The 27,842-nt window shown below is 39.0% G+C and overlaps 3 protein-coding genes and 1 long non-coding RNA gene across 16 annotated transcripts in view; 3 read left to right on the top strand and 1 right to left on the bottom strand.

The window, feature by feature from the left end:
* Positions 1–27,842, top strand: part of Fur1 (Furin-like protease 1) — a 152,307-nt gene that overhangs the window by 91,317 nt on the left and 33,148 nt on the right. For all 13 annotated transcript variants that reach the window (XM_020956065.2, XM_020956062.2, XM_086840505.1 and 10 more), the window contains one exon: positions 1,173–2,055. In XM_020956065.2, the coding sequence (XP_020811724.2) occupies positions 1,240–2,055 (816 nt within the window). In that variant the 5' untranslated portion in view covers positions 1,173–1,239. The remainder of the gene's footprint in view (positions 1–1,172; positions 2,056–27,842) is intronic.
* On the top strand, positions 3,951–27,349 carry LOC147642568 (uncharacterized). Its single transcript, XR_015273371.1, has 2 exons — positions 3,951–4,084; positions 27,288–27,349. It is a non-coding gene; the product is annotated as an uncharacterized LOC147642568 (long non-coding RNA).
* On the bottom strand, positions 16,521–17,436 carry LOC110186791 (uncharacterized). The gene is made up of 2 exons (XM_020956068.2): positions 17,412–17,436; positions 16,521–17,346 (listed from the first exon to the last, which is right to left on the bottom strand). The coding sequence occupies exons 1-2, from the start codon at positions 17,434–17,436 to the stop codon at positions 16,559–16,561; spliced, it is 813 nt and encodes a 270-aa protein (XP_020811727.2). The 3' UTR covers positions 16,521–16,558.
* On the top strand, positions 18,652–20,250 carry alrm (astrocytic leucine-rich repeat molecule). The gene has a single exon (XM_020956067.2). The coding sequence runs from the start codon at positions 18,652–18,654 to the stop codon at positions 20,056–20,058; it is 1,407 nt and encodes a 468-aa protein (XP_020811726.2). The 3' UTR covers positions 20,059–20,250.

Below are 27,842 nucleotides of genomic sequence, written 5' to 3' on the forward strand. Positions count from 1 at the left end.
CCCTTTTCGGGGCTTTCCCCCGCCGACAATCCATCTCCTTGTGCTTGGCATTTCCGCTGTCACTCGCTTTAATTACGCTCCTCACTCCTCCGCTGCTGGCTCACTTTCTCGCCGAGTGACTGGCCAAATCCAGAAATCCAAATCCCTATATCAATAGATGAAATATGCCCGTGGATGCGCTGGGCCCCTGGCCATCATCAGTCATGGGCATATTTTGACAGTGGCATTAGTCAGTCGATGTACACTCAACAAAATAGAAGACCTAAAACTAGGGAAGTTGCATTTTTTCAACTTTAAATTATTTGAAGAAAATCTGAAAGGATTTTAAAAAGAAATATTAAATCTAAGTTTCACAGAACCTAACTGTTTGGCAGTATAAAATATAATTAATAACTTACAATATGTGATGTTAAATCCACCGAAACACTAAAACAAAGATAATTTAAATATATATTATACTATTTTTTATATTTTACATCTTTATTTGTATATTTCTTTTAAACATATAATACCTTAAGAGAAGTAATTTAAATATTTTTCCCCAAGTGTATCTAGTCGAGCTCAGTGAAAATCCGCTTCAGCCTCGCGTTGATTCTCATTTGCAATCAAAACTTGTCCACGGGGTGACAATCAATGCGATACTGGCTTTGGCCAGCAGTTTCCCTTCGGGACATAATACTGAACTTCGATTTGGCCATGGCTGTCAATATGAAAAAGAGGCCAGGACTTGTCCTTTCACCAACGATGCAAAGTGGCAATCAATATCATTCTGGTTTTTTTTTTTGTTGCTCATCCAATTAATGGGTGATAATAGTAGTTCCCTATGTGCATATTTGGGCTTTTTGTCACTTTCTCGTAATAAGCCAAAAAGTTTTTGTGGTCAAGTGATTCCTCTCTTTTTTTGGCAAACCAAATTGGATGTGTCAGTTGCAGGCAATTTGTTAGCCTAATTGGTTTTGCGGAAGGAAGGACACTGGACTGGCTTGAAAATTTGTTGGTAATTACCAATGCCTAAAGCTTATGATATGAAATGGGGAAAGTATTTATACAATATTTTATCTATTTGTATGTGCTTTAAAGGCATAAGCATTAAAAATCTGTTTAAATATTTAATTATACCCAAAATATTTTGAATTCTTATTAATTTTATATATGTATATATCTTTTTGCAGCATCACATCGCATCCAGCATTCCTCGCCACGCCCACATACCAACAATTGGAAACATCCTCACGCACAATGAAAAACGACGTCGTGCGATGGAGCAGGCAGCCAACTAGCAACAGCAAAAGCAGCAGCAACAGCAGCAGCAGCAGCAACAGCAGCAGCAGCAGCAGCAACAGCAGCAACAGCAGCAGTAGAAGCAACATTAGCAGCAGCCACAAACACAAAAGCAGACGCGACAAATTAAATGCTCGACAATTAGGGCAACATGCTGCTAGAAGTTGTCAGCAGAGGGCCACCCAGCAAGAAGATGAACAACAACAAACAATCATTGAATGTGATATAGGAAATTTCAATTTCAATTTCAATTGCAATTTATTCAAAACTAGTTTTTTAACGCAATGCAAACCGAAACTTAGCACCAGAAGAAGCAGCAGCATCAGCAGTAGCACCAGACACTTGGCGAGAACGAAAGCAGCTCTGCTGTTCATTTTGCAATTTAGTGCCGTAGTTTTTTTATGTAATTATAATGTCGGTTTCGTGGCCGGAAGTGTGGCATCAGCATCAGCATCTGTCTCGGCTCCCACGGCGCCGCAGCCCCCCGCCACATCAGCCCAGGCAGGAGCACCGCCAGCTCCAGCCCCGTCATCCCTCAAGTTGGATCCATCTGGCCAGTCGCCAGTGTTGCCTCCATACGTTCTCGACTATGAGACGGGCGGCAGGGCCAAGCTGACGCCCAATAGCGGCAAATATGGAGGCTCAGGGACTTCCGGTGGCAACAATCAGATAGCCGGACACTATACACACACCTGGGCGGTGCATATACCCAATGGCGATAACGGAATGGCGGATGCTGTAGCCAAGGATCACGGTTTCGTCAATTTGGGCAAGGTAAGTGATGGAAAATGTTATATTAAAATATAGATACAAGTAAAAAAATAAGATAGAGAGTTATAACTACTAGATACAGACACATTATTGTTCAGTTATGCCATAGAAATGAACCCATTTTTCATCCAGCTTAACATACCAAAAGAAGAAGTTCTGGCCAACACCTAAGGGCTTGTCTCTTGTCTCAACCTGACTCGTTAGCCAGTTTAGCATATGATTAGGAGAACTCTCCAATGTGAGACTATTAAAAGTTGGCAACACCCGTAGGAGACCAAAACAGAAGTTTGTACGTTATGAAAGGAACATTTTGTCGTTGGAAGAGTTGCTAGTTGCCATATCGTTTGCTTGATATGCCAAAGCACTGGACAAAGTTTTTGGTGAAATCGGTTCTCTGGCTTTTGCATCCTTTTGCCAGCTTCCTGGCCTGTCAGTCACTGAAAATATCAGAGAGGAAAGTGGAGGGAAAAACTCGGTTTGCAATGCGGGCGCAGGTGTTGCTGCCGGACAAGTTTAATCTGAAAGCATTTCGACCCTGTGTACTCTCAACTGCTACTTTGATACACACACCTTTGGCTTCGCTTCTCCTATTTCTGCATCCAACCAAAACCTCCAGGAGCAGCAGACGCGAACCCGCTAAGTGACTGTCAAGTTATCCTGGCAATGGGAGTCGCCCAGGTTGAGTGTGGGAATGGCCAGCACAAATGGAGCTCAAATCACCTTGTAATGGCATCGTTTGCGATAAAACAAGGCAGTCTGTGGGGAGGGGTAAAGGGGCAGAGGTGGCCTAAGTATGGATTTACAGATGCTGGGGAGTGAAACACACTGGCAGAAATTAGTGTATGATTTTTACATAAAGAAATAGAAAAGTTAATCGGTAACTCAAGCATTGTGGATGAAATTATAAAGGAAAGTAATACGGCATTGCTTATTTACTTTGCCCAAAAATACTCTAATTTATAAAGGACCTAAATTAAACAGAACGGAAAGCAGAAGTAAATGTAGAGACATGTTGCCAGGAATATGTAGCTAAACACTCAAATGCTCCTTGGAAAATGTTGAGGAACTCAACATTTGTGATATCAACACAAATGTAGATGTTGCAGGAGTTTAATATACACACAACTTTATTGGATGTATCTAAAGTCAAAACTAAACTCTATTTTAAATACCAAAAATTGTTTATTCATTTATATAATTTTTTTTTTCTGTACTCTAAAAATAATAAATATCGCTGCAGTGTAAGAGCAACAAATACCTCACACCAGAGCAGCCTGTCGGAAACATTTCGATAGTACATTTGAAAGTAAAATGCATTCCGCGCAGTTATTTTTGTGGCTGCCAAGGGTTAAGTCCCACTCCTCCTTCTCCTCCTCCTGGTCGCTGTCTGGACTCCAAATGGAGCTCGGCATTTGGGTTTTTCAATTGAGGAAGCTCAACTGTGTCGATTTCCATTATACGGATCCCCTCTTTTTTGCTCTGAGAGCTCTGGCAAAGGGAGGCGACTTAAGTAGCCTTCGTGTCCGTGGAAATTAGTATCACTCACAATGCCGCTCCGTTGACTTAATTGGCAGAAACAAAAAGCGGAAAATTCAATTTATGGAGGCGCGCACACACAAAAGTTTTGTTAGCACTCTGAACTAGTTGAAGTCCGGGAATTTCAACGCCGGAAAAAGGGAGACCGGAGAATGGCAGATGGCCGGACCCGGGCCGCGAAAGTTAATTGAAAATTAATTTTAAATGGCATTGTTAAAATGAATCCAACTTAAGGCCAACCTGAATGCGAACAGACACCGGCTCTCTGCAAATGAAATGTGCCATTTTGCATAATTAGATGATGCCCAAAATGGCTGTAAAACTGTAATGAGTTTATGAGCGCCAAGCGGAAGTGGAAATGAATCCTAGACTTTTCTGCCTTACTAACGTTTATTAATTGCCAACTTGATGGCTGGCTGAATGAAAAATGAAGGCGGAGTGACTGCCTACTTCAAGTTAAATGATTCACATTGTTTGAAATGAAGAATAATAGCAGGTAATATCATTATCATTGTTTTTATTAAATAAAAACTTGTAGGTTCACCCGTAATTCTTGCCATATAAAGCACTGCAATTTTTTGAATATTCCCCTTCAGGAAATACTAAATCATCCTAAATCATTTGATATTGCCTTGAAAAGTAATTTATTTCAAAAGAAAAGTTTATGAGTAACATGATGTATTTTCACCCCTAAATCACTCCCGGAATTGCTTCATATATCAAGGATATTACTCGTGTTTATTACTACTCAAAATGTGTGAGTTTGCCTGAGCAGCTTTCTCACCTTTCCAATTGAAATTAAACGCTTTGGCCAACAAAACCCTTCAACCTGAACCCTGTTCCGCTTTGCTTCATTCGACACGAACTTGGGGAGTGAAGGAACCCCTTGAACTTTGCACCTTCCGGTAGCAAAACATTTGAAACATAACTCGCCAAAAGTGTTGCCAAACATTTCTCACTTGTTCTCGTGTTCGTTTCTGTTTCTGCTTCAAATGTTGTAATTTTTTGGTGGGGGAAAAAGTCAGCGCCCACCCCCATAACTCTGACAAGTGTTAAAAACTAAAAACTAAACTCAGTACTCTGCCAAACAAGTTACAGGGGAAACGCCAGCAAAAAACAATTAATAAAAGCATAAAGATGAAGTAGTAGTAGGTTGCGAGACTTTATGCCATTTTCCGAATTGCAACTGCAACTTTCCTATATTTTGTTTGTTTTGTTTTTCTTAAGAGGAGGGGTCGGTGGAGTAGTGACAAGTTTTGGAACATCAACGAATTCGTTGGTGTGTCAAAAGTTTTAATGAAAACGATGCTCTATGTTTGCTGGACAACGCCAAATATATATGTATTTGCAATGTTGGGAAACTGAGAAAATGAAGAGGAAACCTTATTAGGTGCTCTGCTAATTTCATTTTCCTGTCTGCTAATCAGGAAAAATTATATTAAAGGGGCGATGGAAATGAGGATAAAGGATAACATTTATATTGTTTTGTAGTTTTACTGCTGTGGAAATTGTGTTAGGTTTTTAACGAATATTTGCTATTACATTTGGCAAAAGTTATGTATTGAAAAGCTATTATTTAGAATCTGATTCTCTCTTGTAGTTTGCTTAATAATTCCCGAAAATCTTCTTAACTGCACTTGTAATTTCTTTTCTAATCTAACCGCTGCAATTTCTTGGAATATATTTATAAAGAAGCCACCTTGATAAGGGTGTCCTTTCAGCAGGTCCTTTTCTTTCCTGCTGCTGCTGCTGTTTGTCATTTGCTTATCGAGACTTTAGTCTTCCGGTCCCGCCTTCATTTCATTTTCCCCATTTCTGGGCCCATTGTTCCCCTGCTTTTGTACATCAGCGTCATTTACATAACACTCACTCATTGTCCGCCTGGGCTGGTGCAGCTTCTTGGCTTCCTTCGTCCTTCTTAAGATTCTATTGTCTTCGTGGGCTCCCTGGACGTCTGCTGATAAATGTTATCCCTCGGCCTCGGCCTCTCATCAATTTAATTGGAAAGGAGGCGAAAGCTTTTACCTACCTACCGCCTCCTCTTCTCACTTAACTTATTTGCCTTTTCGGGATGATTTTTGCTGTTTTAATTAATTTGCCACTTTCTTGGGCCAATTGGATTATTGATCGATCGTCAGGCAGGCAGGCAGGCAGTCAGTCAGTCAGGTTGGCAGATTGATTGATTTTGTGTGCCTTTTTGGCCTGCGGTTGCAACGCCCGCTTATTGCATTCACGTAATTAAAATCACTGGCAGCCCAGTCCTGGCTGTCCTTCGGGGACATTCATTTTCCACCTGGCAGCCCTTTTGCACTTAATTCCCTCCCTACATGTCTCTCATCTTTGACAAAGGTCAACGGCTCATTAATGAGGTCCTGTCGGAAATCGGAGTCCGGGTCCAAAGACCCCGGCTCACGGATCCCTAAAACCTCAAGTTTCTGTCTCTGTCCCCTTTATTTTTTTACGTTGATTTTTTTTATTTTGGTCTCAGGGGAAACGTAAGCAAAAAAGGTAAACTTTTCAATAGGGCTTAATTGGTTAACAATTTGACAAGTTGTTGGGCACTATGGTGACACATTCACTAAAAGGGTTTCAAAGACTCCCTGGCCCCTGGAGGCCTTATTAAGCCAGGAAGGTCACCGAATTGGTCGACATTTTTATTAATTAGTTCTCGGAAATGTCTTGAAAAATGAAAGGGATCTTTAAAAATGAAGGATAGCAGTTATTTAAATTAAATTTTAAGAAGCATTCATTGTTTTAGTGTACTTTTAATATTTCCCCGAAAATGGGTTTCGGGATTTTGGAAAGTTTCTTTTTAGGGTTTCAAGTGTAACATATTTCTAGGAAGGAAAGTTAAGTTTAAACCCTAAATCTACTTTTTATACTTTTTATTAATAAAGTAATGTGAGCATTTGAATAAACCTATCAGAAAAGAAAGCAAACTATGAAGGAGAGAAAGCTAGTTTCTCACTGTAGGAACGGATCCTGTCCTCGAGCAATCAATCGTTTTCAAACTTTCATTTAAGCTGAACTCTACCGAACTCTAAAATATAAATTTAGGTTCCACCTTAAATATAAAATCCAGCCATGAACATTTGTCATAGTTTGCCAAATTGCATTTATAAATTTAACCGAGCAAGTTAAGTAGTTTTGAGCAGCACTGGCTCAACTTTTAACCCCAGTTGACAAATTTTCCAAATATTTTTTTGCACTTTGCATGCGGAGAACTTTTCCAGCCAAAGTTAAATACTACTCCAGGTGTATGTGTATGTGTGTAAGGATATTTATATACATTTATACAGGCATTGTTGTGTGCCTGCGTGTGTGTTTGCGTGTCCTTTGTTCGGATTTCGCGTGGCTGTAAGGCGGATATCGTTGATAAATTTTAAGTCAGAAAGTCGGAAAATATTTATGACTTAACTTTTGTTTAGTAACAAGGCAACACGCAGGCCAACTCTGCTCATATGTAGATATCTCTGTTTCACCCTCACCCTCGTCCTCTGACACAGGATATCACAATTGTCACAGAACTTGGGATCCCTATGCAAATAGCAAAAACGCTGACATGGAACTAGGACTGGGGACTGGAACTTGTACAACTTTAATCACATAACATTGGGTGTGGGAAAAAGTTTACATAATTTTCAGCTTTTTCGCCATTGATCCTGGGAGGCTTGGGCAACTTTTTGCGAGAGAGTCCTTCGCTCCTAATTGAATATGTAAACCCGAAATGCGATTGAGTGTGAAATGAGCGAATCGATCCAAGTAACTGAAACCGAATTTATCCTCGAACCTCCACACTTGTATCCTTCGAGGCAAAGTTTTGCAGACGCAATCGAACAGACAAGTTGCTGGGTAGCACATATACATATTTCATTCCACTTCTTCTCCCTTTTTGTGTTGCGTCGTCGAGTGAAATTAAGTTTAGTACTTTTGTGCCGCAAATGAATCAATGATTGAACCAGCCACCAGCCAGCAGCCAGCAGCAGTGAGTGCCGAATGAATGGCGGCATCCTGCTGCTCCTTCTGCTCCTGTTCCTTCTCCTGCTCTGTGGAAACTTTTTGTGCATTTGGCAATGCTGCGATAAAGTTCTTTCGAATAGAGCTAATAAATATTTCGCAATTCATTGGCAACTTTTTGGCCAGAAATTTGCATCGATCCCGAATTCAATTGGCCTGAAAAGAAGAGTTCCTGAAGTAAACCATTCTTTGGCACTCTCCATTTTTTACCTTTAAAGATGAGCAACTTGCAGTTTTGGTATACAATTTAAGGACCTCTCGACCTAGAGCAACTTTGTTGATAATGTTGATGAAGCTGATGTTTATGTCCCTCTCGACGCGGCTGTTAAATTAATTAGCCAAATTTATGGGACACGCGCGTAGGAGCGTTTGATTAACGATGCCTTGTTATCGTGCTTATTTTTCAATTTTTACATTAATTTAAGGGAGGGCAGATTGGGGTTTACATAAAAAATGTTTATTAAAAAAATGATTTAAATCTTTGAAGTAGGAATATTGGAATTTAATGAATGATTTATTATATGAAGTACGAATATCTTATAGTTATTCTTTTCAAGAAATTTAATGCAAAAGTCAACGATGTACTTAGCGGCAAACAATGTTCTTATACCTCTCCCAATTTTAACATCTTATTTTCGAGTTTTTAAATATATATAAAATTAAAATACTTTCATATAAAATTTCCTCATTTTTCCTGCAATTTTCCTTGCCATTGTCAAACACCTTTTGCTTAGCTTAAAGTCATTCCAAGTAGCAGCTCTTCTGCTGTGAAACGTTTCCATTGAAATATATATTTCTTATCCCTTAGCTATGCACGAACTGCATAAATATTATAGATTTCCTCTCCATCAAGAGTTCAATCATCTCGTCCATCATCAACTGCGAAAGGGGAGCACTTCACTTGACTGAACTGACCCGGCTCAAAGGAAAGTTTATTTTTTATTCGCACTCTACACCCCCGCCCTGTCTATTACAAATCATTTTTTACTTTCCATGGCGTTGTTTTTGAGCATATTTTAATGCATATTTTGGGGCGTCTCTTTTGGGTTTTCTAGTTTCTTTACGCCAAGAAAAACATGTATAACGAGATGGCAAAGTTTGGAAAAACCTTGCGTAAAAAGTTTTTCCAGCTCCGCTGCTTTGTTGTTGTTGTTGTTAACGCCCAATCGCATCGTGTTTGCTTAGCTTATCTTTTTGGGCTGCTGACAGTTTTTTGTTCTGGCTCGCAGCTCTTTGGAGGAAAAACTGTGGCCAAAATGGGAAAATAAAAATATTTGTAAATAGAAATCTTAAGGGAAGACAAGGCAAAGTAAGCGGGCGGCTTAGCCACGCCTCTTACTTAGGCTTTTTGTCCTTCCCAGAATGTTTTCACGAGTGGGGTGGAGTGTCTTTTCCCTCATCCTTTCCCGCTTACGTATGCAGGCTAAAAATCATTAGAGAATCACTCGCGCTTTTCCTTTGTCCAACTGTGGGTGTCTCAGCTTTTTTTCTTTTTCTTGTTTTGCCGCCTGGACACGCCCTGCCTTTTCTCTCAATGGATCTCCTCCCTTTTGCTGTACAGCAATTGGCGTTTGAGCCTCAGTCGAGTGGAAAATTGCTAATGGCCAAGCCAGCAGCTTTCCAACAACAACAGCAACAACAAAGAGGAAAAATTTGAAAAAAAAGCAAATAAAAAAGAAACCAAACTGTGACTTTTGGTAAATGGCCGCGCTGTGATTTTAATTAAAAGTCGCCAGCCAAGGGAGAAGAATCGAAGTCAAAGTTGACTTGATTTTAGGGTCCCTTTAATTGCCCTTCGAAAGCGAAAAAAAATGGTGAAAAAATAAAGCAAAACTCGTAAATTTATACATTGCTCAATCAAGTGTTATAGACGATGGGACGAGAGGTGAAAAAGCTTGGTGAAATCACTGTAAATATTTCCCCAGCATAAATATTGAACATTTTCCGCTTTCCATGCATTGTATTTCGCCCTTTATTTATTCCCCTCCTCCCCCCTCTCAGCAGAAGAGAGCTTTAGCCAAACAAATCGTTAACGATTGCAGTCAGTTTCAGCATTTTGGCATTGGTGAGGAGGCGGTGAATCTGAATCAAATCAACACTTTCCGCTTGATTAGGCCAATATGGAAATTTGATATTTGACAACTGACGACAGTTCGGAGGGCAATTATGAAATATATTGTTGAAATATTTGAAAAGCGTGGAGACTTTGTTTGCAAAAGTTTTGCAAGGAAATTAATGGTAAAGTGGATTAAATTAAAATCAATTAAAACCAGTTATTATCTGTATTAGTATATATATTTTTTATGCATAGATTTTTTTGTTATGCTTAAGAAAAAAGTTTAAGGTCCACTGAGATTATTATTAAAACCATTTAATATATATATTTTTTTCAAACTCTCTCATTTCCTGTTAAAGTTTTAACTGGCAACAAAAAAGTTAATTGTTATTGGAGAGCTTCAATGTGATTATCCTTTAATAGAATTAAAGTATATGCTTGTATAGTTTTTCGCACATTTTTTACTGTTTAAGAGTTTGTCCCACACTGCGTATACTTGATATCATTGATATTACTCATACGCCCCGTACTCAAAGGAACATGCACATTTTGCCCGTTTCACGTGATAATTGACATTAAATCTGATTAGGAGAAAAGCATTTATCTGTACTTCTGCTGTCCTGTGTGTGTGTTTAATTGCTGCTTACCTCTTTCCAATGTTGCAATAAATTATTGATCATCCCCAAATGACCTGACGCTCTCCGATGGATGTATGTATGGATGTATTCACACCCACTCCCCCTCTCTCATTCGCATTCGAAATGACATTTTGAGTTATTAGAGTCGCATTCATATATCATTGCGTTGCTTGCGGGGAATGGATTGGCATTTTAATTGCCACGGACACATTCAAGTGCTGTTTAATGGCCAAAATGGTTGAGGAATGAATGATTTAGATGGATTTTAAATGGGCAAGCCTGACAAAACTTAAATGGATAACTAATGGGTACATCAAGTATTTGCATTTAGTTTATCTAAAGTAGTTAAATTGTATATTTATTAAAAGAGTATCAAACAGCAATTCAAAACTAACGACTATTTCTGGCAAATCAAAAGTCAAATGTATATATATTTATACTGATTGCTTTTATTCTTTGCTTTTCCTGCTGCCAATCTCCTTTGGTTGCCATTTGATTTGCAATTTTAATAAATCTGGGTGGAGTTTTGCAATACCAAAATCACTTTTCGCACTTATTCACCATTTTTGTTTTCATCAGCATCGTTGGAGCTGCTGCTCGTTTTGATACATTTTTAATTAACTTGATGAAAGCGTTTGCTAGTTGACAGAGTGAGTGACTATAAATCTGGCAGCGATTATTCCTTTGTGATGGCCAAAAAAAAAAATCCCAAAAACTCGTTGCCCCGACAGCTCCACAGGAAACTTTGTCCTCGTCATGATTTGGCATGCATTCAAAAAGTTTTGCCACGATGTAAAAGCATTTTGTTCTGCCAGCAGAGCCGAGCCGGCTGACATTGAAAAAAAAGGACGAAGCAAAAAAAAAAAAAGCGGATGGCAATCAACGCTGCAATTATGTGTGAGTGTGCATCAGCTGTAGCTATAAGGATATATAGTGTTGTGCAAGCATGTATATGTATGTGTGTCCTGGCGCCTGTATATTGAACTTGCCGCTGACCTTAGCCTGCTTTCCAACCGCATTTCCTTTTTCTCGGTCATTTTGGCATTAGAAATACGGGAGAAACATGGTAAATGGAGAATATATTATATTATAAAAAATAAGGTACATGGGAGATATAATCTTTACATATATAAATATATATTTGTATTCAAATTTATTTTGTATATTTTAGCAATTCTTTTAATCCAAGTTCCACTGTAGTTTGTCAAACTAAATGCGTGTGCAAATGTGTTGCATATTTTTAGGCGCCACTTGCCCAACCCTTTCCACTCGCTCGCTCGCTAGCAGTCAATGCAGCCCTCGTTCATGGCCACACAAGGCCGGCCTGAGCTTTAGCTTTAGCTCTATACTATATATATAGCTTTAGCTCTCGGTATATAGTGGCATTGCTTCCACATCAGCGTCACATCGGCTTCAAAGTCGCGTTCAACGTCAAGTGGCCCACTCGGCATTCCACTTGAAGCGTAATGAAAGCATTTTTGCCACTAACACATGTGAAGGGTCTGGTAGGACTAGGACAGGGACAGGGACAGGATCAGGGAAAGGAACTGGAAGTGGAAAAGAGAGGAGCAACGACAGGCACTTGCTTAGCTTTAGTGTGTATATACATACATGTGCCACATTGGATTGACACTTGTCAGAATCATTTCGGTCTACACACCAAAGATCAGCAAGAAAAAGAATTAAATAAGGCAGGAAAATTAGCCGAAAGGCACAAGATTAAGATGATTTTTCTCTTTGCCTGCCTTAACTTGATTACACAAACATCGAGATCTGTAATTCCATTAAGATTTCCGTCTCATTGCACAGCTAAAGCAAAAGCAGGAGTCAAGTTCATTTATATCCAAAGGAATGTGCTTGTGTGTGCCACCTGGCTGCCCGAGAACAATAAAACACATTAACACCTATTAGAGGGTTGTATGAGAGGGGTGAACATGGGGGTCGAAGAAGTCCTGGCCATTGTGTAAATGGGAACATAAATAAAAGCGACTGTCTGCCAAGTTATGAATAATAATGACAACAACAACAATGGAAGGAACAGAGAGAGAGCACTAAGGCTAAACTGCTTTAACCAAGTACAAATGGGGAACGAATAATAGTGGTTGTCAGGTGGGAATTACTTACTATATATAAATTAAATACAAAATGTTAAAGAAATTAATTTTTAAAATATGTAGAAAGGATTGAAATATTTATAACATCTTTTATAAAGGTTTACGAATTTAAAGCTACCTTTAAGAGGTTTTTTAGGTTGTTTAAAATAGTATAAACAGGAAAGGAAGTTTGCAGTGTGTAATTAAATCAGAAATCTATCAGAACTAAGTCAAAAATCCATTTATTTCAAATCGGAAAGCTTTTCTGTGTTAGTTTTAATTAAATAAAGAACTCTGTATACTCAATTCAAAATATAAAAAATTTGAATTTATTTTTTCAAATTTTGTTGAAAGTTTTAAAGATGTAACCCCTCATAAAATGTTGAAAAAATTAAACATTTTTTTTCTCCCAAATACGGCTAAATCGTCTCGGCTGTTCATGCTGATCAAGAATATATATATGATTTATAGGGTCGGAAACGACTCCTTAACTGTTTTATGATCTTCAGATTGAAAGTACAATACCCAGAAAGGGTATAAAACAAACGTATGATTAAATATTAGAATAACAAACCCTCTTTGTTGCCAATATGTTTACCACGACTGTGCCCGTAGTGCATGCATGTGTGTGTGTGTAATGGTAATTAAGGATTTGGTCCTTGCCAAGGCACGAGTCCAGTTAAAATGGCTTGCCCCTTTGGGCCATTTTTATGGTCATTGTCCAATGGAATGGAAGCACAAAAGAGCCACAGAAAAAAGAGAAGAGAAAAAACAAAAATAGAAGCTGCCCCAGACAAAAACCACACCTGGCTCCTACCTGGCTTTGAGCACAGGACATCATGGCCTTAGATAAGACCATGTTCCTGTGTGTGTGTTTACAAATCTCTGCGCTAATTAAAAGTCATTAGAGCGTGGTTTAATTGCATTTAAAGACAGAATCCCATTTTGCCCCACAGTTTAGACATCGTATAAATCTGTTAGAGCTTTAAGTTTATCCACGGCGATTAATATAACCTTATCTAATTACCTGTTTCCTTTCTTCTTTGCAGGTAAGCAGAATCCATAGAACATGAAACGTAAATTAAGCGGCAAAAAGGTGTAAGTTCGTTCGTTCTAATGCAAATCCGACTAATGAACCTAGGGACAGAAAGTTCAAAAAAGAAGGCATTTTACCGTCACATGAATATTTCAGGATCGTGTTTCATTAGCACTTAAGCTGCTTGAGCCGAGCCTGTGTCTTGTGTCCTGTGTAGTGTGTCTCCGCGCTGCGGTTTCCATAAAATATTAATCCGTTCGAGCCGCATTTCGGATGCAAATGCAAAAGCGAATGAATAAATGATAGTCGCGTGTGCGAATTATTAGCGAGAATTCGTGGCACTAAGTGTTTGCCCCGAAAGTTGAGAGGCAACTCAATCGAATCGCGCTGTTCGCTTCTTCATAAATTTCTGCCTCATGAAATATGCAAGTGCCAAGCTGGCATGAAAATGGCGGAGCTTCCGCTGCAACCGCTCATCCAGCGCCTGTCCCGTCCAGTCGTCGTCCTGCCTTATCCTATTATATCCGGTCCAAGTTCTTTTCATACCCTGGCATACGCAAGGGTACAAGGGTATATTGGGATTGAGCTAAGCTTAAGCTGGGAGATCTTTAAACAATCTAGGAAATTAAGACCACTCCCCTCTGCTCTCTTTTACCGATAAATTAAGACTTTGATTATGAAACATTTACAATATAACTTCCTACCTATATTTCAATAATAACTAGAGTTGTAGATGGTAATATCGATACTTTCACAACTCTTATCAAATATAATTACCAGGTATCTCATAGTCGTCACTTTCGTCTTTAGAATTGAATCATCTTTTTTAGAATTCTCCCCTCTGCTGTCTCCTTCTGCATTCTCCCTGCTGTTTTGTTTAAATTGTCAGTTTGCACACAAAACGCCGTAGTTCCGGCCAGTGTTCATTTCGCTGACTTGGCCTGCAAATTACAGCCAACTTTTGTTCTGTGCCACCATCATCGTAGTTCTCTTTCTTTATTTTTTATATATTTTTTTATAACGCAGCAACTCCGTTGGCTATTTAAACTCGTTGAAAATATCTTTCCTGTTCATATTCCATGGCAAATATTTTGCAGCAATTTTTTAATAAACTCGGTTAGGTGATTTGTCTGGCTTGAAAAGCGAGCTGGCTTTGATGGAGCTGAATACTTTGCATTTTTGTTTACTTTAGATGGGTTTTTGCTGCAGATTTTTTCTGATCGCTGTGATTTTTGCTTATAGTTCTATTTATACTGGAGATTTTTAATATTCTCGATATTTGTACATTTTAATTTGGATGTCATTTGTCAAAGGTTTTCTTTTTTGGGATGTGCGTAAATATACATCTATTTTTTTATTTGAAAAAATATCAGGTTATTTACCAGAGTTGGTTATTAAATCTTACTTGGCATGTTTTAACAAATTCATATGTATTTCCAGTAACTTTATTAATATTGACACTTTTTTTTTTTAATTCACATTTCCTTTGCATCTCACCCACAAAAATATTTAAATAAATTTCGAATGTATAGATTTTTTAACCTTTAAAAGAGAATTTGCCTACTGTTTACTCTTTTGAGTTTCTTATTATTGTGACAGTTTTTAAAGGAACTGTATACATCTTTTAATTTATTATTAAGTTCTTAAGATATCTCTCAAAATTCGGCAGTCTCTCTTCCAGGAACAAGTTTATTTATCACGCATACGCCACGTGTCCTTGCACATCAAAGTGTTGCCATACTTTCCCCAAGAAGCCTCTCCGGTACACACTTTATTATTTATTGCCATAATCATTTTAATGGCAACAAGCCAGAGGGGGACGAATACAGCACGATAATCACATTTATTAACATTTTAACTTAATCAGCAGGAGGGCCCCAAAAACGCCTTTTGATGTACGCAGAATGTGTCCTAATCAGTCAGGTGTTGTCAACCCACTCAGGATGGTTGTTGTTGCCGAGTAACAAACAAATAAACATTTTAATTCAAATTTTATTCACTCACTCATACACACACACACACATCCTTCCACTCGGTTAACTGTAATAATTTTTACCCGAATACAACATGTGTTGGCAATTTTCTTAGCTTTTCCGACAATCTCGCTTGTCATCCTGTCTTGTCATTTCATTTCACTGCCGCAGATAAGAAAGTTCTCCAATGTTATGGGAATTTAAAAGGCTCGCACTCTTCCTTTTGGGTAAAAAATAAATTATATATATCTTAACGCTAGCTTCCTCCAAAGTCATCCATCATTTTGTGGTTCCATGAGCTGCCCCAGACGACCACTAAACGAGCAAAAACATGGCTCATTTAATTGAAACAAATGCGTGCTGCGTATCAATTGAAGCCAACGAAGCCCACATATGTTAGTTCTGAGTGTGTGTAAGGAGCAATAAAAACTAAATGACAACAAAATGGGTTGAGCATTTTTAGCACCATTTACTAAATGAGCAACAGGGATGGCAATCGTTTCAGGTGCCCCGTCAATGGGCAGCCAGCAACAGAGACCAAAAAATAATACAAAAAAATAAAGGGAAAATAGGGTATGAAAAAAATAAACAAACATAGATAAACGAGCGTGTTCTATTTGCCTCCCCCAGATGTTGTGGCAAGTGATATTAAAATCCATGTAAATTACACACAATCATCATAATGCCTACGTCGGCATGTAGTGTGTGTGTGGTGTGTGGTGTGTGGTGTGTGGTGCCATAAAGTGACACCCAACACGAGAATTCCGTCGGACCTTTTATGGCCTGACCACAACGGCAACGTTTGACACACTCGTTACAATAGATATAATGCGGCAGATAGTATACTATAATGCCGTAGATAATGCCAGCGACGTGCTCTCTGAAGTGCAAGTGTACCGGCAGCATAGATACTATATATACTATATATACAACAATCATAGATTAGAGGATGCCGTTATAGAGAATGTAGGCACATCCTGTCAATAAAAACAATTGGATATTTTATCACATGATGTTTGATCCAAGGATTTATAAAGATCCAGAGTCCTTTTTCTTATAAATCCTGCTCTTCAGTTAAACTTGAAGTTTAATATGTTCTTCATTATAAATAAATAGGTATTTGTTTCTCTTTAAATTCCATTTATTCATTCATTCATTCAACTTTGATAGCCACCTGAGAAAGGTGTGGAGAACGAAGGTTGCTTATTATTGCTGCTACCAGTTTGGGTATACCAAATGCTTTGAGGTTTCTGGGCTGAAATCACTCCAGACTCACCAGCAGGACCTCGAGGACCACGTGGACCTGTGGGTCCGGTTGGACCTCGTGGTCCCGGTGGTCCAGGTGGTCCAGGAGGTCCGGGTACTGCCACAGGAACCTGGATATAGGTTGGACCAGACAGGGTCTCCTCCTTCTCAGAGGCCACCGACTCACTGGGCAGCAGATTGAAGTTGGGCCAATTGAATTGGGAACTTAGTTGGGAGTTTAGTTGAGAGTTTGAGATACCCTGCTGACCCTGGACATTGAAGCCAAGTTGATAGCGCGGCACCACCACAATGGGTAAGGTATTAGCCTGGTTTTGGCTGAGACCGCTCTTGGAGAGGATCGAGGGACCAAAGGCCACGGGATATGCCGCCACCTGGGGCACCACATAGTTCAGATTCTTGTCATTCACCATGGGTATGGCATTCGAGTAAAGATAGTCGGGAATCTTGCGACTGTCTTTGGGCTCCATTGGTTCAGACTCGGCCACTTCCTCTCTGATTTGCGGCTCCTGGAAGGTGGGTTCCTGGTCATCGGATCTGGCTGTTGCTTCGCCTGGGGAATAAATGAGAATTTGAGGTCCTTGCGGCTCCTCCACATCCACGTCGGCAGCACGTCCAGAGCCAATCACTCGCCGTAGATTGGGAATTCGTGCCTGAGTGGCGCAAATCAGGCCCAAGATCACTGAAAGTTAATGATTATTATTTAAAAGTTCTCCTTTATATTTAAGGTTTTAGGTTTCTTCTTACCAAGCATTTGCACTCTGCGATTCATGTTGGTTGACTGTTGAATATTGTCTTTAAGTCAACTGCTTTTATACCCAAAACTTGGGCTTGATAAAATCTGAGATCAGAGAACCTTTCTTCTGCGAACTTGTTGCCATCTCGGGTGTAATCAATTTAAAACTGACCAATTTAATTGGGTCAACTAGCTAAACTGGTTAAACTTATCCCAAGATCTTTAACCATGACTCATTGGGTGTGGTTTTGCCCAAAAGAAGTCTGATAGAAGGGCAGATAAAACCCTTTGCTTGGGTGTTTTGATAAATTGCAAGATCTTATTTGGTATTATTTTTAAGCAATTTAAAGGAATATCTTTGGGTTTTCACGAAGCTTAATGTTTTACATAACTTCTTTTAAGTTTATGTTGAACATTGATCTTGTCATCAATTTCTTTGTCAAGAAGCAAAAAATGGCAAAAGATACTCTTAAGTATTTATCTTTCTTTCTTACAAAAGGAAATAAATAACTTTGACACCTGAGTTGTGTAAATAAATTCCTTTTGAATTGCTTTCAATTCAACTTTAAACTCTTTTCTAAACATGATTTTTTGGTTATAAAAATAGCATTATTTCTCCTTAGATACCATAAATAACGACTGCATCCCCTGACATTTTATGTTTTAGCATTTCCTACTTTAAAAAACATTCATTTTCATCAGTTGGACATAAACTAGCATAGAAACACACACACACAGATAATAAAATGCAATAAAACAAAAGTGCACAAAATATATATATCTATATCTAAACGTATATATATTTATAGTGAAATAGTTTGTCGCACGAGAACGAAATTGAAAGTTCAACACGATATATGTGTACATATTTTGGTTTAGCATAGAAACCAGGCAGGGGTTTAATTAAATTAAATCAAAGCTGAACACTGAACACTGAACACTGAACGCAGAACTGGGAAAAGGGGTCGCTTGGCAATGTTTGTTGGCGATCCGATTGAATTGAAGCACCCGCATCCGCATTTGGGGTGGAACTATCATCATCATCATCCGCAACAGCATCAGCAGCATCAGTCTCTGGATATTCAAATCTCCGGATCTGTGGATTGGTTTCGATTCGAACGCTGGAAGCTGTTAAGCCAGTTGAGCCAGTTGCGCCGTGGCGAGCGCTTCGTTGGCGGCTCCCGATCGAAAGGATTCACGTCCTTGTCGGGAGTCCTGAAATCGTGACGGGAAAATAAATCAAATATATATATGATGGGTTATTGGCTTTGTGTGGTGCTGGTGCTGCTACTGCCCTCCAGTTACCAACTGGCCACGCCCTCCGGTAACGGTCAGTTGCGACGCCTCTGGCTGCAGGATCATTGCAGTGCCGGTATATGCACGAACGTGGAGATCGGTCGCAGTGACTATGTGATCCTCTCGCAGGCTCCCATTCCGGGCACCACGATGCTCACCTTCATCAACTCGAGCATTGCCAAGATCCCTCATCTGCTGTTCGACACATTTCCGGATCTTCAGATCCTGCGCATGGAGAATTGTTCGCTGGAGACGTTCGAGAAACCGCAGTTTGAGGGGGCCAGCAATCTGATGAGCCTTTTCCTGGGGCACAATCGCCTGAGGGATATACCCAAGAATATCTTCTTGGGGGCCGACAATCTGGCCACCTTGCATCTGGAGTCGAATCAACTGAAACAGTTGGTTAACAACAGTTTTCATGCCCTAAAGGAGGTGAAGGAGCTATCTCTGGCCGACAATCAGCTGGAGCAGCTCTCTCCGGGTGTCTTTGGTGGCATGCGGAAGTTGCAGGATCTAAATCTAGCTGGAAATCGTTTGGAGGCCCTGCCCCGTGGAATTTTCGACCGGAACTTGAACCTAACGAAACTGAACTTGGCCTGGAATCGATTTACTGCCTTCGAGTCGGAGCTGCTGAAAATGCAGCCACTTCTGACGCATCTGGATATATCTGGGAATATTCTGCAAGAGCTCACCCTGAACTTCAGCTCCCTGGACGTGGCCGTGGCCCACAGCTGCGACCTGAGGCGACTGACCGTGTATGGAGTGATTCGTGAACTGGATTTGCATAATAATTCGCTGAGGGAAATGCCGCACATTCCGCAGGCTGGGAATGTGAGCAGCTTGGACTTGTCGCACAATCCGTTGGGCAATCTCCAGGGGAATCCCCTGAGAAGATTCACCTCGCTGCTGCGCTTGAACCTTTCGGCCACCAATGCCCACGAGCTGCCGGAGGGTGTGTTCAAGAAGCAGGGTCACCTGCAAATGCTCGACATATCCGGGAACTCGATTTACTCCCTGAAGATCACCATCTTTGACAGCCTGAAGGAACTGCAGTATTTCTACTTTCAGCAGAACAACTGGAACTGCGATTTCCTGCAGCTCCTGATGAGCTCCTTTGTGAAGCGTCGGGATATATCCTTCATGGAGGATATCACGGCACCGGAGTTGGTCGATGACTATGTGGATGGCATTGCCTGTTGGTATGAGAGCGACAAGCAGTCGAAGAAATGCGAATCTGAAGGATCGGATGCTGCCATGGAATTATCGGTGGTTCGGAATGAGATCAAGACCTTCACCGAATTGGTGGAGAAGAAGTTCGTCAAGGTTTATCGGATGTTGGAGGAGATGAAAATGAAACTATAAAAGGGAATTATATATCCCACATATTATCTATCTATCTATCAAACCGTATTTAATCCCCATATTTAACCAAAATATTTAATCAACATATGAATAACCGCATATTTATGTTATTTGACACACGACAGCAACAAATGGATAATTTTAAGTGATGATAAGAACCAATAAAGCTCTACTGGGAACTCTATTTTAAAAGAAGTCTTTAATTTTCGAAAAGGGGAAATGATTAAAATTAAAATACTTAATTCTTAGCTACCCAAACAGCATCTGAAATATAAAATCCATTTAAATTCTATATAATCTCTGTAATATCCCATTATTCGTTCAATTTTATTATCAGAATATCACCATATCCCCGCCATTATATTCTTTCCATATCTAAAATTCCTTTTGTGCATAAACGTTAAAACAGTTTATCATGTGATAAATCCCAGGCAAGCTCAAAAATCGCATTTAAAAAAAATTGTTGCTAACGCTCAATTTAATGCCATAAATATTTTATGCAAAACACGAGGCAGCCAGAAAAAATATTTATGGCATAACATACACAGAATTCTCCGTTTTTATTTCATTTTATTTTATTTTTTTATTAAATGAAACTTATCACCGTAATCGCGTTCAGAGAAGAGGAAAGGAGAGACGGACACACTTAAAAACCGACAAAACTTAATTAAATGCAGGCACACACACCGTCGAATGCCACAAATAAACACACTCACTGGGCAATGGAATTTTTTTTCCAACGTCAACTGAATACTCGCAATGATAATAATAAATACATTTTGTAAATATTATTCCCTCGACTTTGTAAGAGCACACAGGCACATATGTATATGTATATCGGTGTGTGTGTGTGTTCTGGCAAAAAAACAAACACACTGACAGAGAGAGACACGGATGGCAGCCCCATTAAAATATGGCTTATAGTTGATTGGGCTGAAAAGTGTGGCCGGCAACTTTTTGCCAAACTGCCAGAGATATCAAGTTGTTGTGGGTACATTTTTGTGGGAATAAATGTTTGTTGGTTAAGCAAAAGTTAAATACGAAAAAGAGAGAGAGAGAAAGATCGGGGTTTACCGATGATTTATAGATGAAGTAACCTTTAGGGGTCTCTGAGACCCGTTTCCTCTAAGCTGGTAACGAGCATTTCCAATAGGCATCATTTGCATTTTCGATGCTCTCCGGCTGCCATTTTTTGCTGTTGACTCTATTTCTATGCAAAAATGCTGAAAAAGATGAAAGGCGCCATAAAGTATGCAGCACATTTTAAAGCTTAAGCCATTAAGATACAGTCGTGCCTCCCTAACACGCTCCATTGTGTGTGTGTGTGTGTGCTCTATCTCGCTCCTTCCTCTCGTTCTGTCTCTGTTGCTCTGAGAGTCTTACTATGCTTGTAAGCAACTTCCGTTTCCGTTATCCGACGCGTCGTTTGTTCTGCCATTGTTGCCATTGGTGGCGCTGCCGTCGATGTCGCTTCCTTTCATCTTGCCCCCTGGGTTCCAGTTGGTTTAGATATGCACTGTAAAAAATAGATACTAAGGAGAAGCAGAGAACTAAGGCAAATAAAGGAATTAAATTTGTGTGGAAAACAATTTTTCATAAACAGAAACTTAATCTTAAAGAGAGTCAAGTACATAAGCAGCATTTTTTACGACTTAGCATTGTCACGTTTTTGTTTTCTCAAGTACATATTTATTAAATTATTTTCTTCAATATTTTGTATATATTTTATGTACCATTTTTTGTTCAGTGTATAAATGTTAACGTGCTTACGCTGTGCAACATATGCAGCACTGTTTTAGTACACTTTTAAAGACCCTCACCACCTTGTCTGCTCGGCTGACTTTGTCTTGTCTCGGGCTCAAATGCTTTTTGGCCAAGTTTATGAAACTGCTGTTTGCAGCTTGTTGTTGCTAATGTTGTTGTTGTTGCTGTCTACTGCTGCTACTTCGATGCCGCAACTCATTAAGAAAACAAAAGCTGCACACAAAAGTTGCTCGTTACCTAAGCGTCCTTCTCCTCGTCCGGCCTTCTGATTTCCTCCTCCACTTCCCGCGCTCCTTGTTGTAATTAAGTTGACTTTATTGCCCAACAATGTTGTACAAATGCATTTAGCCTTAGTTTTTAGTGCTTTTGAGGTTACCCTCTGGAACCTTAATCGAACTTTTCGAGCTCCCCGGAATATTCATAATTTTATGGCGCAATTTTCTTATTACCTTTATTGTTTGCCAAGTGGCCAGCTGTTCAATGAAAGTTGTGGTTCAAACTTGAAGATAATGGGTCAAGGCTAAGGCACTTCTTGACGAAGGAAGATCGAATGAGGCGAGGTGATTTCCTGCTGAATTTCCTGTACATTATTGTTGCGCATATCCAGTATGTTTTGATAGGGTATCAGAGGATAATACAGAGGATAATGTATACGATTTAAGAATTATATTTGGATAACTAGAAGCACAAATGTTTCCTTATTTTTTAGATACATTTATAATTAAATATGTAATACATCTTATGGATATTACTTACCTTTTAAGGATTTCTCTAGATCCGGATCTTCTTATCTTCACCACCTGTGTATATCCTTTCATTTTCTGCCCACCTCATTTACTTAATTTCCTGGGCATGCTCACGTGCCTTCACTCAAATTCCCGTTACGTGCCACAAGTGAAATGCGTGCTTATTTGATTTGTTCAAGTGCCTGCCGCAAAGAGCAAAAAAAAAAATAATAAATAAATAAATAAACGAAAAGAGAAAAACATACGTGTGCTCGGGGGAGTCGTTATACATATTTTAACATGCTGGTTTCCACTCGCATTTTAATTTTGGCAATGTTTTTCTCCCCCCCATTATAAGCCAGCAAATCATTCATTGTTTTTGGCGCGAAGATATATATATATATAATATAATTTGCCATTATCCATAAACAATGCACACGCTCCACTGCAATTATGTGCGCAATTAGGCGTTGAGGCTAATTTTTATCAAATTTTTCGCACTGGCCGCCAGCAGGCTCATAAATAAAGCTTAATGGCAAAAACAGTTGGTCAGCCTGCGGGGCTGGAAATGTGGGGAATACAGGAAAATGGGGAAAAATGGTAATGTTTTGGGTGGCATTAAATTAAAAATGCGGAAAGCGGAAGGGAGCGACTAAAAAATATGTTGCCTACTTTTGTGGCCTGTGCATAATTGGGCAGCATGAATAATGTAGAAGAGAGAAAGAGTGTGTGTGTGAGTGTGCGTGAGTTGCTAGTTTGGCAAACGAGGCGTATGCACAACATGCGTTTGCATAAATTCACGCTTAATTAGCTCTCAGTACCCCTCACGCCTCAGCCTCTCCTCCTCTCTTCACGCCCTTGCTCTCCTCCGATCAGCCAGCAAAACAGGATGCCAAGCAAGTTGTAACGCTTCTAATTAGCGGTTGCCAAACGAGTTTAAATTTAATTTTATAATAAATAACTCTCAGATACGCACACACAGCTGGGGTCGAAATAATAGTATCAATTAATAAATAAATAATACAATAAAGAAAAAAATTAAAAATATAATGCAATTCCTGTCATGATTTAATCAGAAACAAGAAAGGAAGCTAACTTCGGCACGCCGAAGTTTATATACCCTTGCAGATAGAACTTCTATGAATAAAAAACCATACATTACAAATTATATATCTTTGTGTTAAAAAACAATGAAGTAATACCTGCTTTCATTTCATTCACCTATACATATTATATTTGCAGTTTTACATTCACTGATTTGCATTTTTCCTCCACATCAAACGATCGTTTGTATGGCACCTATATGATATAGTCGTCCGATTTTCATGAAATTTACCACAAAATTTAAGACTTAAATTAAATGCCTATAACTAAAATTTGATGAAAATCAGTTGAAAACTGAAAAGGTTATAAATTTAATTGTATTAGTTTCTCGATCGTTCCTATGGGAGCTATATGATATAGTAGTCCGATTTTCATAAAATTTTATGCATAATTGTAGAGTATAGTAAAATGGCTATATCTCAAATTTGATCCAATTCTATTGAAAACTGAAAAAGTTAAACATTTTTTTGTAAAAATTTTCCGATCATTCCTATGGCAGCTATATGAGCTATATATAGTCGTCCGATCCAGCCCGTTCCGACATATATACGAGTGAGAGTATATAGAAGGATAACTACAAAGTTTCATTTAGATAGCTTCAAAACTGAGAGACTAGTTTGCGTAGAAACGGACAGACGGACAGAAGGACAGACGGACAGACGGATAGACGGACAGACGGACATTGCTAGATCGACTCGGCTGTTGATCCTGATCAAGAATATATATATATTTTATATAGTCGGAGGTGCCTCCTTCACTGCGTTGCAAACTTCTGACTGAAATTATAATACCCTGCAAGGGTATAAAAAATGGAAATGATACATTATAACAAATAAATAGTTATGCATTAAAAAAATTATTAAAAGACGTAAGAAAACTGTCATAACATTATAAATAACATGGACACAATTTAATATATTTCCTAATTAACTTAAAATTTATTAAAAACCATAATTAAACAAGGCGGAAGAAGGAAAAAAGGCAATTATTTCGCTATTATCTTGTTTCAATTTTGTATTCTCTATTAATTAAAATTTGAAATTCAGATGGATATTTTGTATACCACCATAAAACCTAAACAAATTTGTATTTTAGGCATATTAAATCATTTCTTTTAATATTCTAATTTTTTAGTTAAATCAAAGTTTTTGAAATTTCATATCCAAACCAAAAATTAATTCATTTCAATTTAGAAAGCGTTCCTGTGCTATTTTTTATAGGGCTAACAAATCTGCATATTCGGTTTTAAGATTTAAAAGTTTCCATTTTGATCAAATTTTGACAATTTTAATTATGTAACCCCTTGTATAAATTTAAAATTTTGGGAAAAATTTCAAATATTCAGTTTTTAACCGGTCATGTCCAGATCGATTCAGCTGTTGATGCTGATCAATAATATATATAGTTTATAGGGTTGGAAATGCCTGCTTGTGGTTCTTTTCAATGCTCGACTTGCTCTAAACTATAACACCGTTTATTTCCGTTTGTGTAAAGTATAAAAATGACTGCTATTATTCTGAGCCCACCTGTAACTCCTAAAAGTACTATACTAAAATAAATACACTCTCCAATTAGTCGGAGAAGAAAAAAAAATGTATAAACCAGCTTTAATTCAATTCCATTGTGTTCGTGTGTTGTTTGCGTTCTGCTTCTGTTATTAACTGGCTTTTTGGCGCAATTAGGCTGCCACGCCCCCTTTTCTGGTGCCCTTTGCCAGAAGCCTGCAGTCTGCAGCCACACCTGGTAGAGCGTACGTGTCTTTAGCGCAGTTACGTTTAATTTGCAGCACGCGGAAAAGTGGGAGGGGGGGAAAGCTGGAAAAGCAACAGGAACTGGAACAGGAACAGGAACAGTGAGCGGAAAGTTGCTCAAGTATTTGACTGCTAATGCACGCACGTTTCATCCAGCGAGAGTGGTTTCCTTTGGGCTTATGTGTATAAATGTATATGTCCGTGCACGTTGTGTTTTCCAAGTTTTAACCAAATTGTTTAACTAAGTACTAAAAGCGCATAAAAGCACGTAAGACAAATGTACACAAAACGTCGAAAGGAAACAACTCGGGAAGAAAGTAGTTAAAATGAGTGGATACAAAGCGATAAGTTTTCACAATGATTCATAATTCGTGGTTTGTCGGGACTTTGTTTTATGAATAATAAAAACACAAAGGTGTGTTATATACGCTATTATTTTATACAGTTTAAAGAAATATATAAACACAACTAAATGATTGATTCATCGTAATATACACAGTTCAAAGAATTAACCGCTGAGAGTACAATTCAATTGAACAATTCATGCAAATAAACCCAGTAATTGGACACTAAACTAAGGACGAAAAGTGCGCCAAGAGAAATGACAGAGATTGTGGAATTCCAGCCAGCTATTTAAATCTCCATTTACCACTGCATCCGCATCCTTTGCATTTTTCCATGGCTCCCGGCTCCTGAGCATTTGTCATTGCAAATTGAATCCTGCCGGAGATATCCTCCTAGAAGGAGTAGTAGCTAACATGACAAATCATTTGCTTATTATTCCCAGGTCGCTAAAGCCGCCGAAGGGAAGAGGAAAATGTTATGCATCTGACAGGGAAATGCTGGAAGGGCAACCTAAAAACCCCGGGAAAACTGAAAAACACAGAAAGAGAGAGAGAGAGAGAGGGAGAAGAGAAAAAGATTAGATAATGGTTCGGTTGGATTTCGGATTTAGCAGGAACTTTGCTTAAAGCCACGTAACATGATATTGGCAGTTGACCAAGTGAGAGAGAGAAAGGAAGGTGCACCATCGTTGCGAGCCGGTGGAATCTCAGCTGCCAGTACATGCATTCCACTTCAGTGGACACCCCCGGACATCCCCACAATAGTGTACGATGCCATTCGGTGCCCATCTACCCATTGCATTGAGCGTTACTCGCATGGAATGCGCAGCTGCACAATTTATAGCATATCTGTAGGCGACAGTGCTGGCCATGTGTGTGGCTTCCATTTCTGGCCTTTTGACATCACTTTGTACCAATTAGTACTTAAAATCTGATTAGTTTTATCACATTCAAAGGGATACATATTTCTTATTAAGTTCTTTAAATAAAATGTATTAAACTTTTTCAGAAATATGTTTGTATCTGCTCTTAAAAATGCTTTTTTTCGGCAGCACTGTTAGCATGAGTGTTAAGGGGTCCTTCGAAGAGTAAAGCTGCTGCCTGATAACAAGCTTTCTTCGGCACTTGCCCTCGTCTCCAACGAATAAAATCTTATAAATTGCAAATTGAATTTAACGATAAACATCAATGGGGGCAGTCAGGGCAGAAGCAGGAGCAGGAGCAGGAGCAGGAGCAACCCGGATAGCTGCAAACGGCATTCGGCATATTGGAAGGACTAGACTTGGTCCATTGTTAGTTCACTTACTTCACTTGTTTGACGTTGGTCCTGCAATTGATACTGATTGGGTTTGTCTTGTGCTGCTTGTGCAGATAAACAAAACACTTGAGATATTGCCAAGTTAACTATTAAATAGGTTTCGATGTACATCAACTTAAAGGATGAAAAGTATTCAATATATATTATTAAACAGGCTTATTAAAGTTTCTATTCAAAATTCAAATACAATATCTAATCCTCTTTTCCTTTCCTCTCTTTACAGGTAAGCTAAATCGCAGTCACAATAAATAAACAATTCGTGAATCAAGGAAATCGTGAGAAACAGACAACTATATTTCCCATTCAATCATCGTCTGTCTGCCAGACTTCATCATCTTGCCCCGTGTCTAGACTCTCTCTTAACTCATTTGCCACTCAATGGTGAAGGGGAATCCCCAACCTCGCATTATGTGTTCAACTTTTACAGCTCCCACATGTAGCGCACTCTCCGTGTCTGGCGCTTTGCAATTATGTACCAGGAAACACGGCTAGCAGAAGTCCCCTTGCCCCCCCCCCCCCAAAAAAAAAAACCCACAAACTTTGTTCATAATTTATAAGTCACCCGAAAAAAAAGAAATACAAGAACACAGCCAGCACAAAGGTCCAAAGACCAGACAGCGTGGCGACGACAATGAGGACGGCAAACGTTTCCCAACAGCTGGAAAAAAGGGTTAACAACAACAATAAAATAGGGTGGGGAAAATCAAAAGGGAAAAACCTAAAGTCGACTAGAGAGTACCTCAAAATTCAACGAGAATATTAATATTTCTATTAAGTT

This window comes from Drosophila serrata, unplaced genomic scaffold (genome assembly GCF_035046125.1).
Source record: "Drosophila serrata isolate PLE 108 unplaced genomic scaffold, ASM3504612v1 contig_382, whole genome shotgun sequence".
NCBI lineage: Eukaryota > Metazoa > Arthropoda > Insecta > Diptera > Drosophilidae > Drosophila > Drosophila serrata.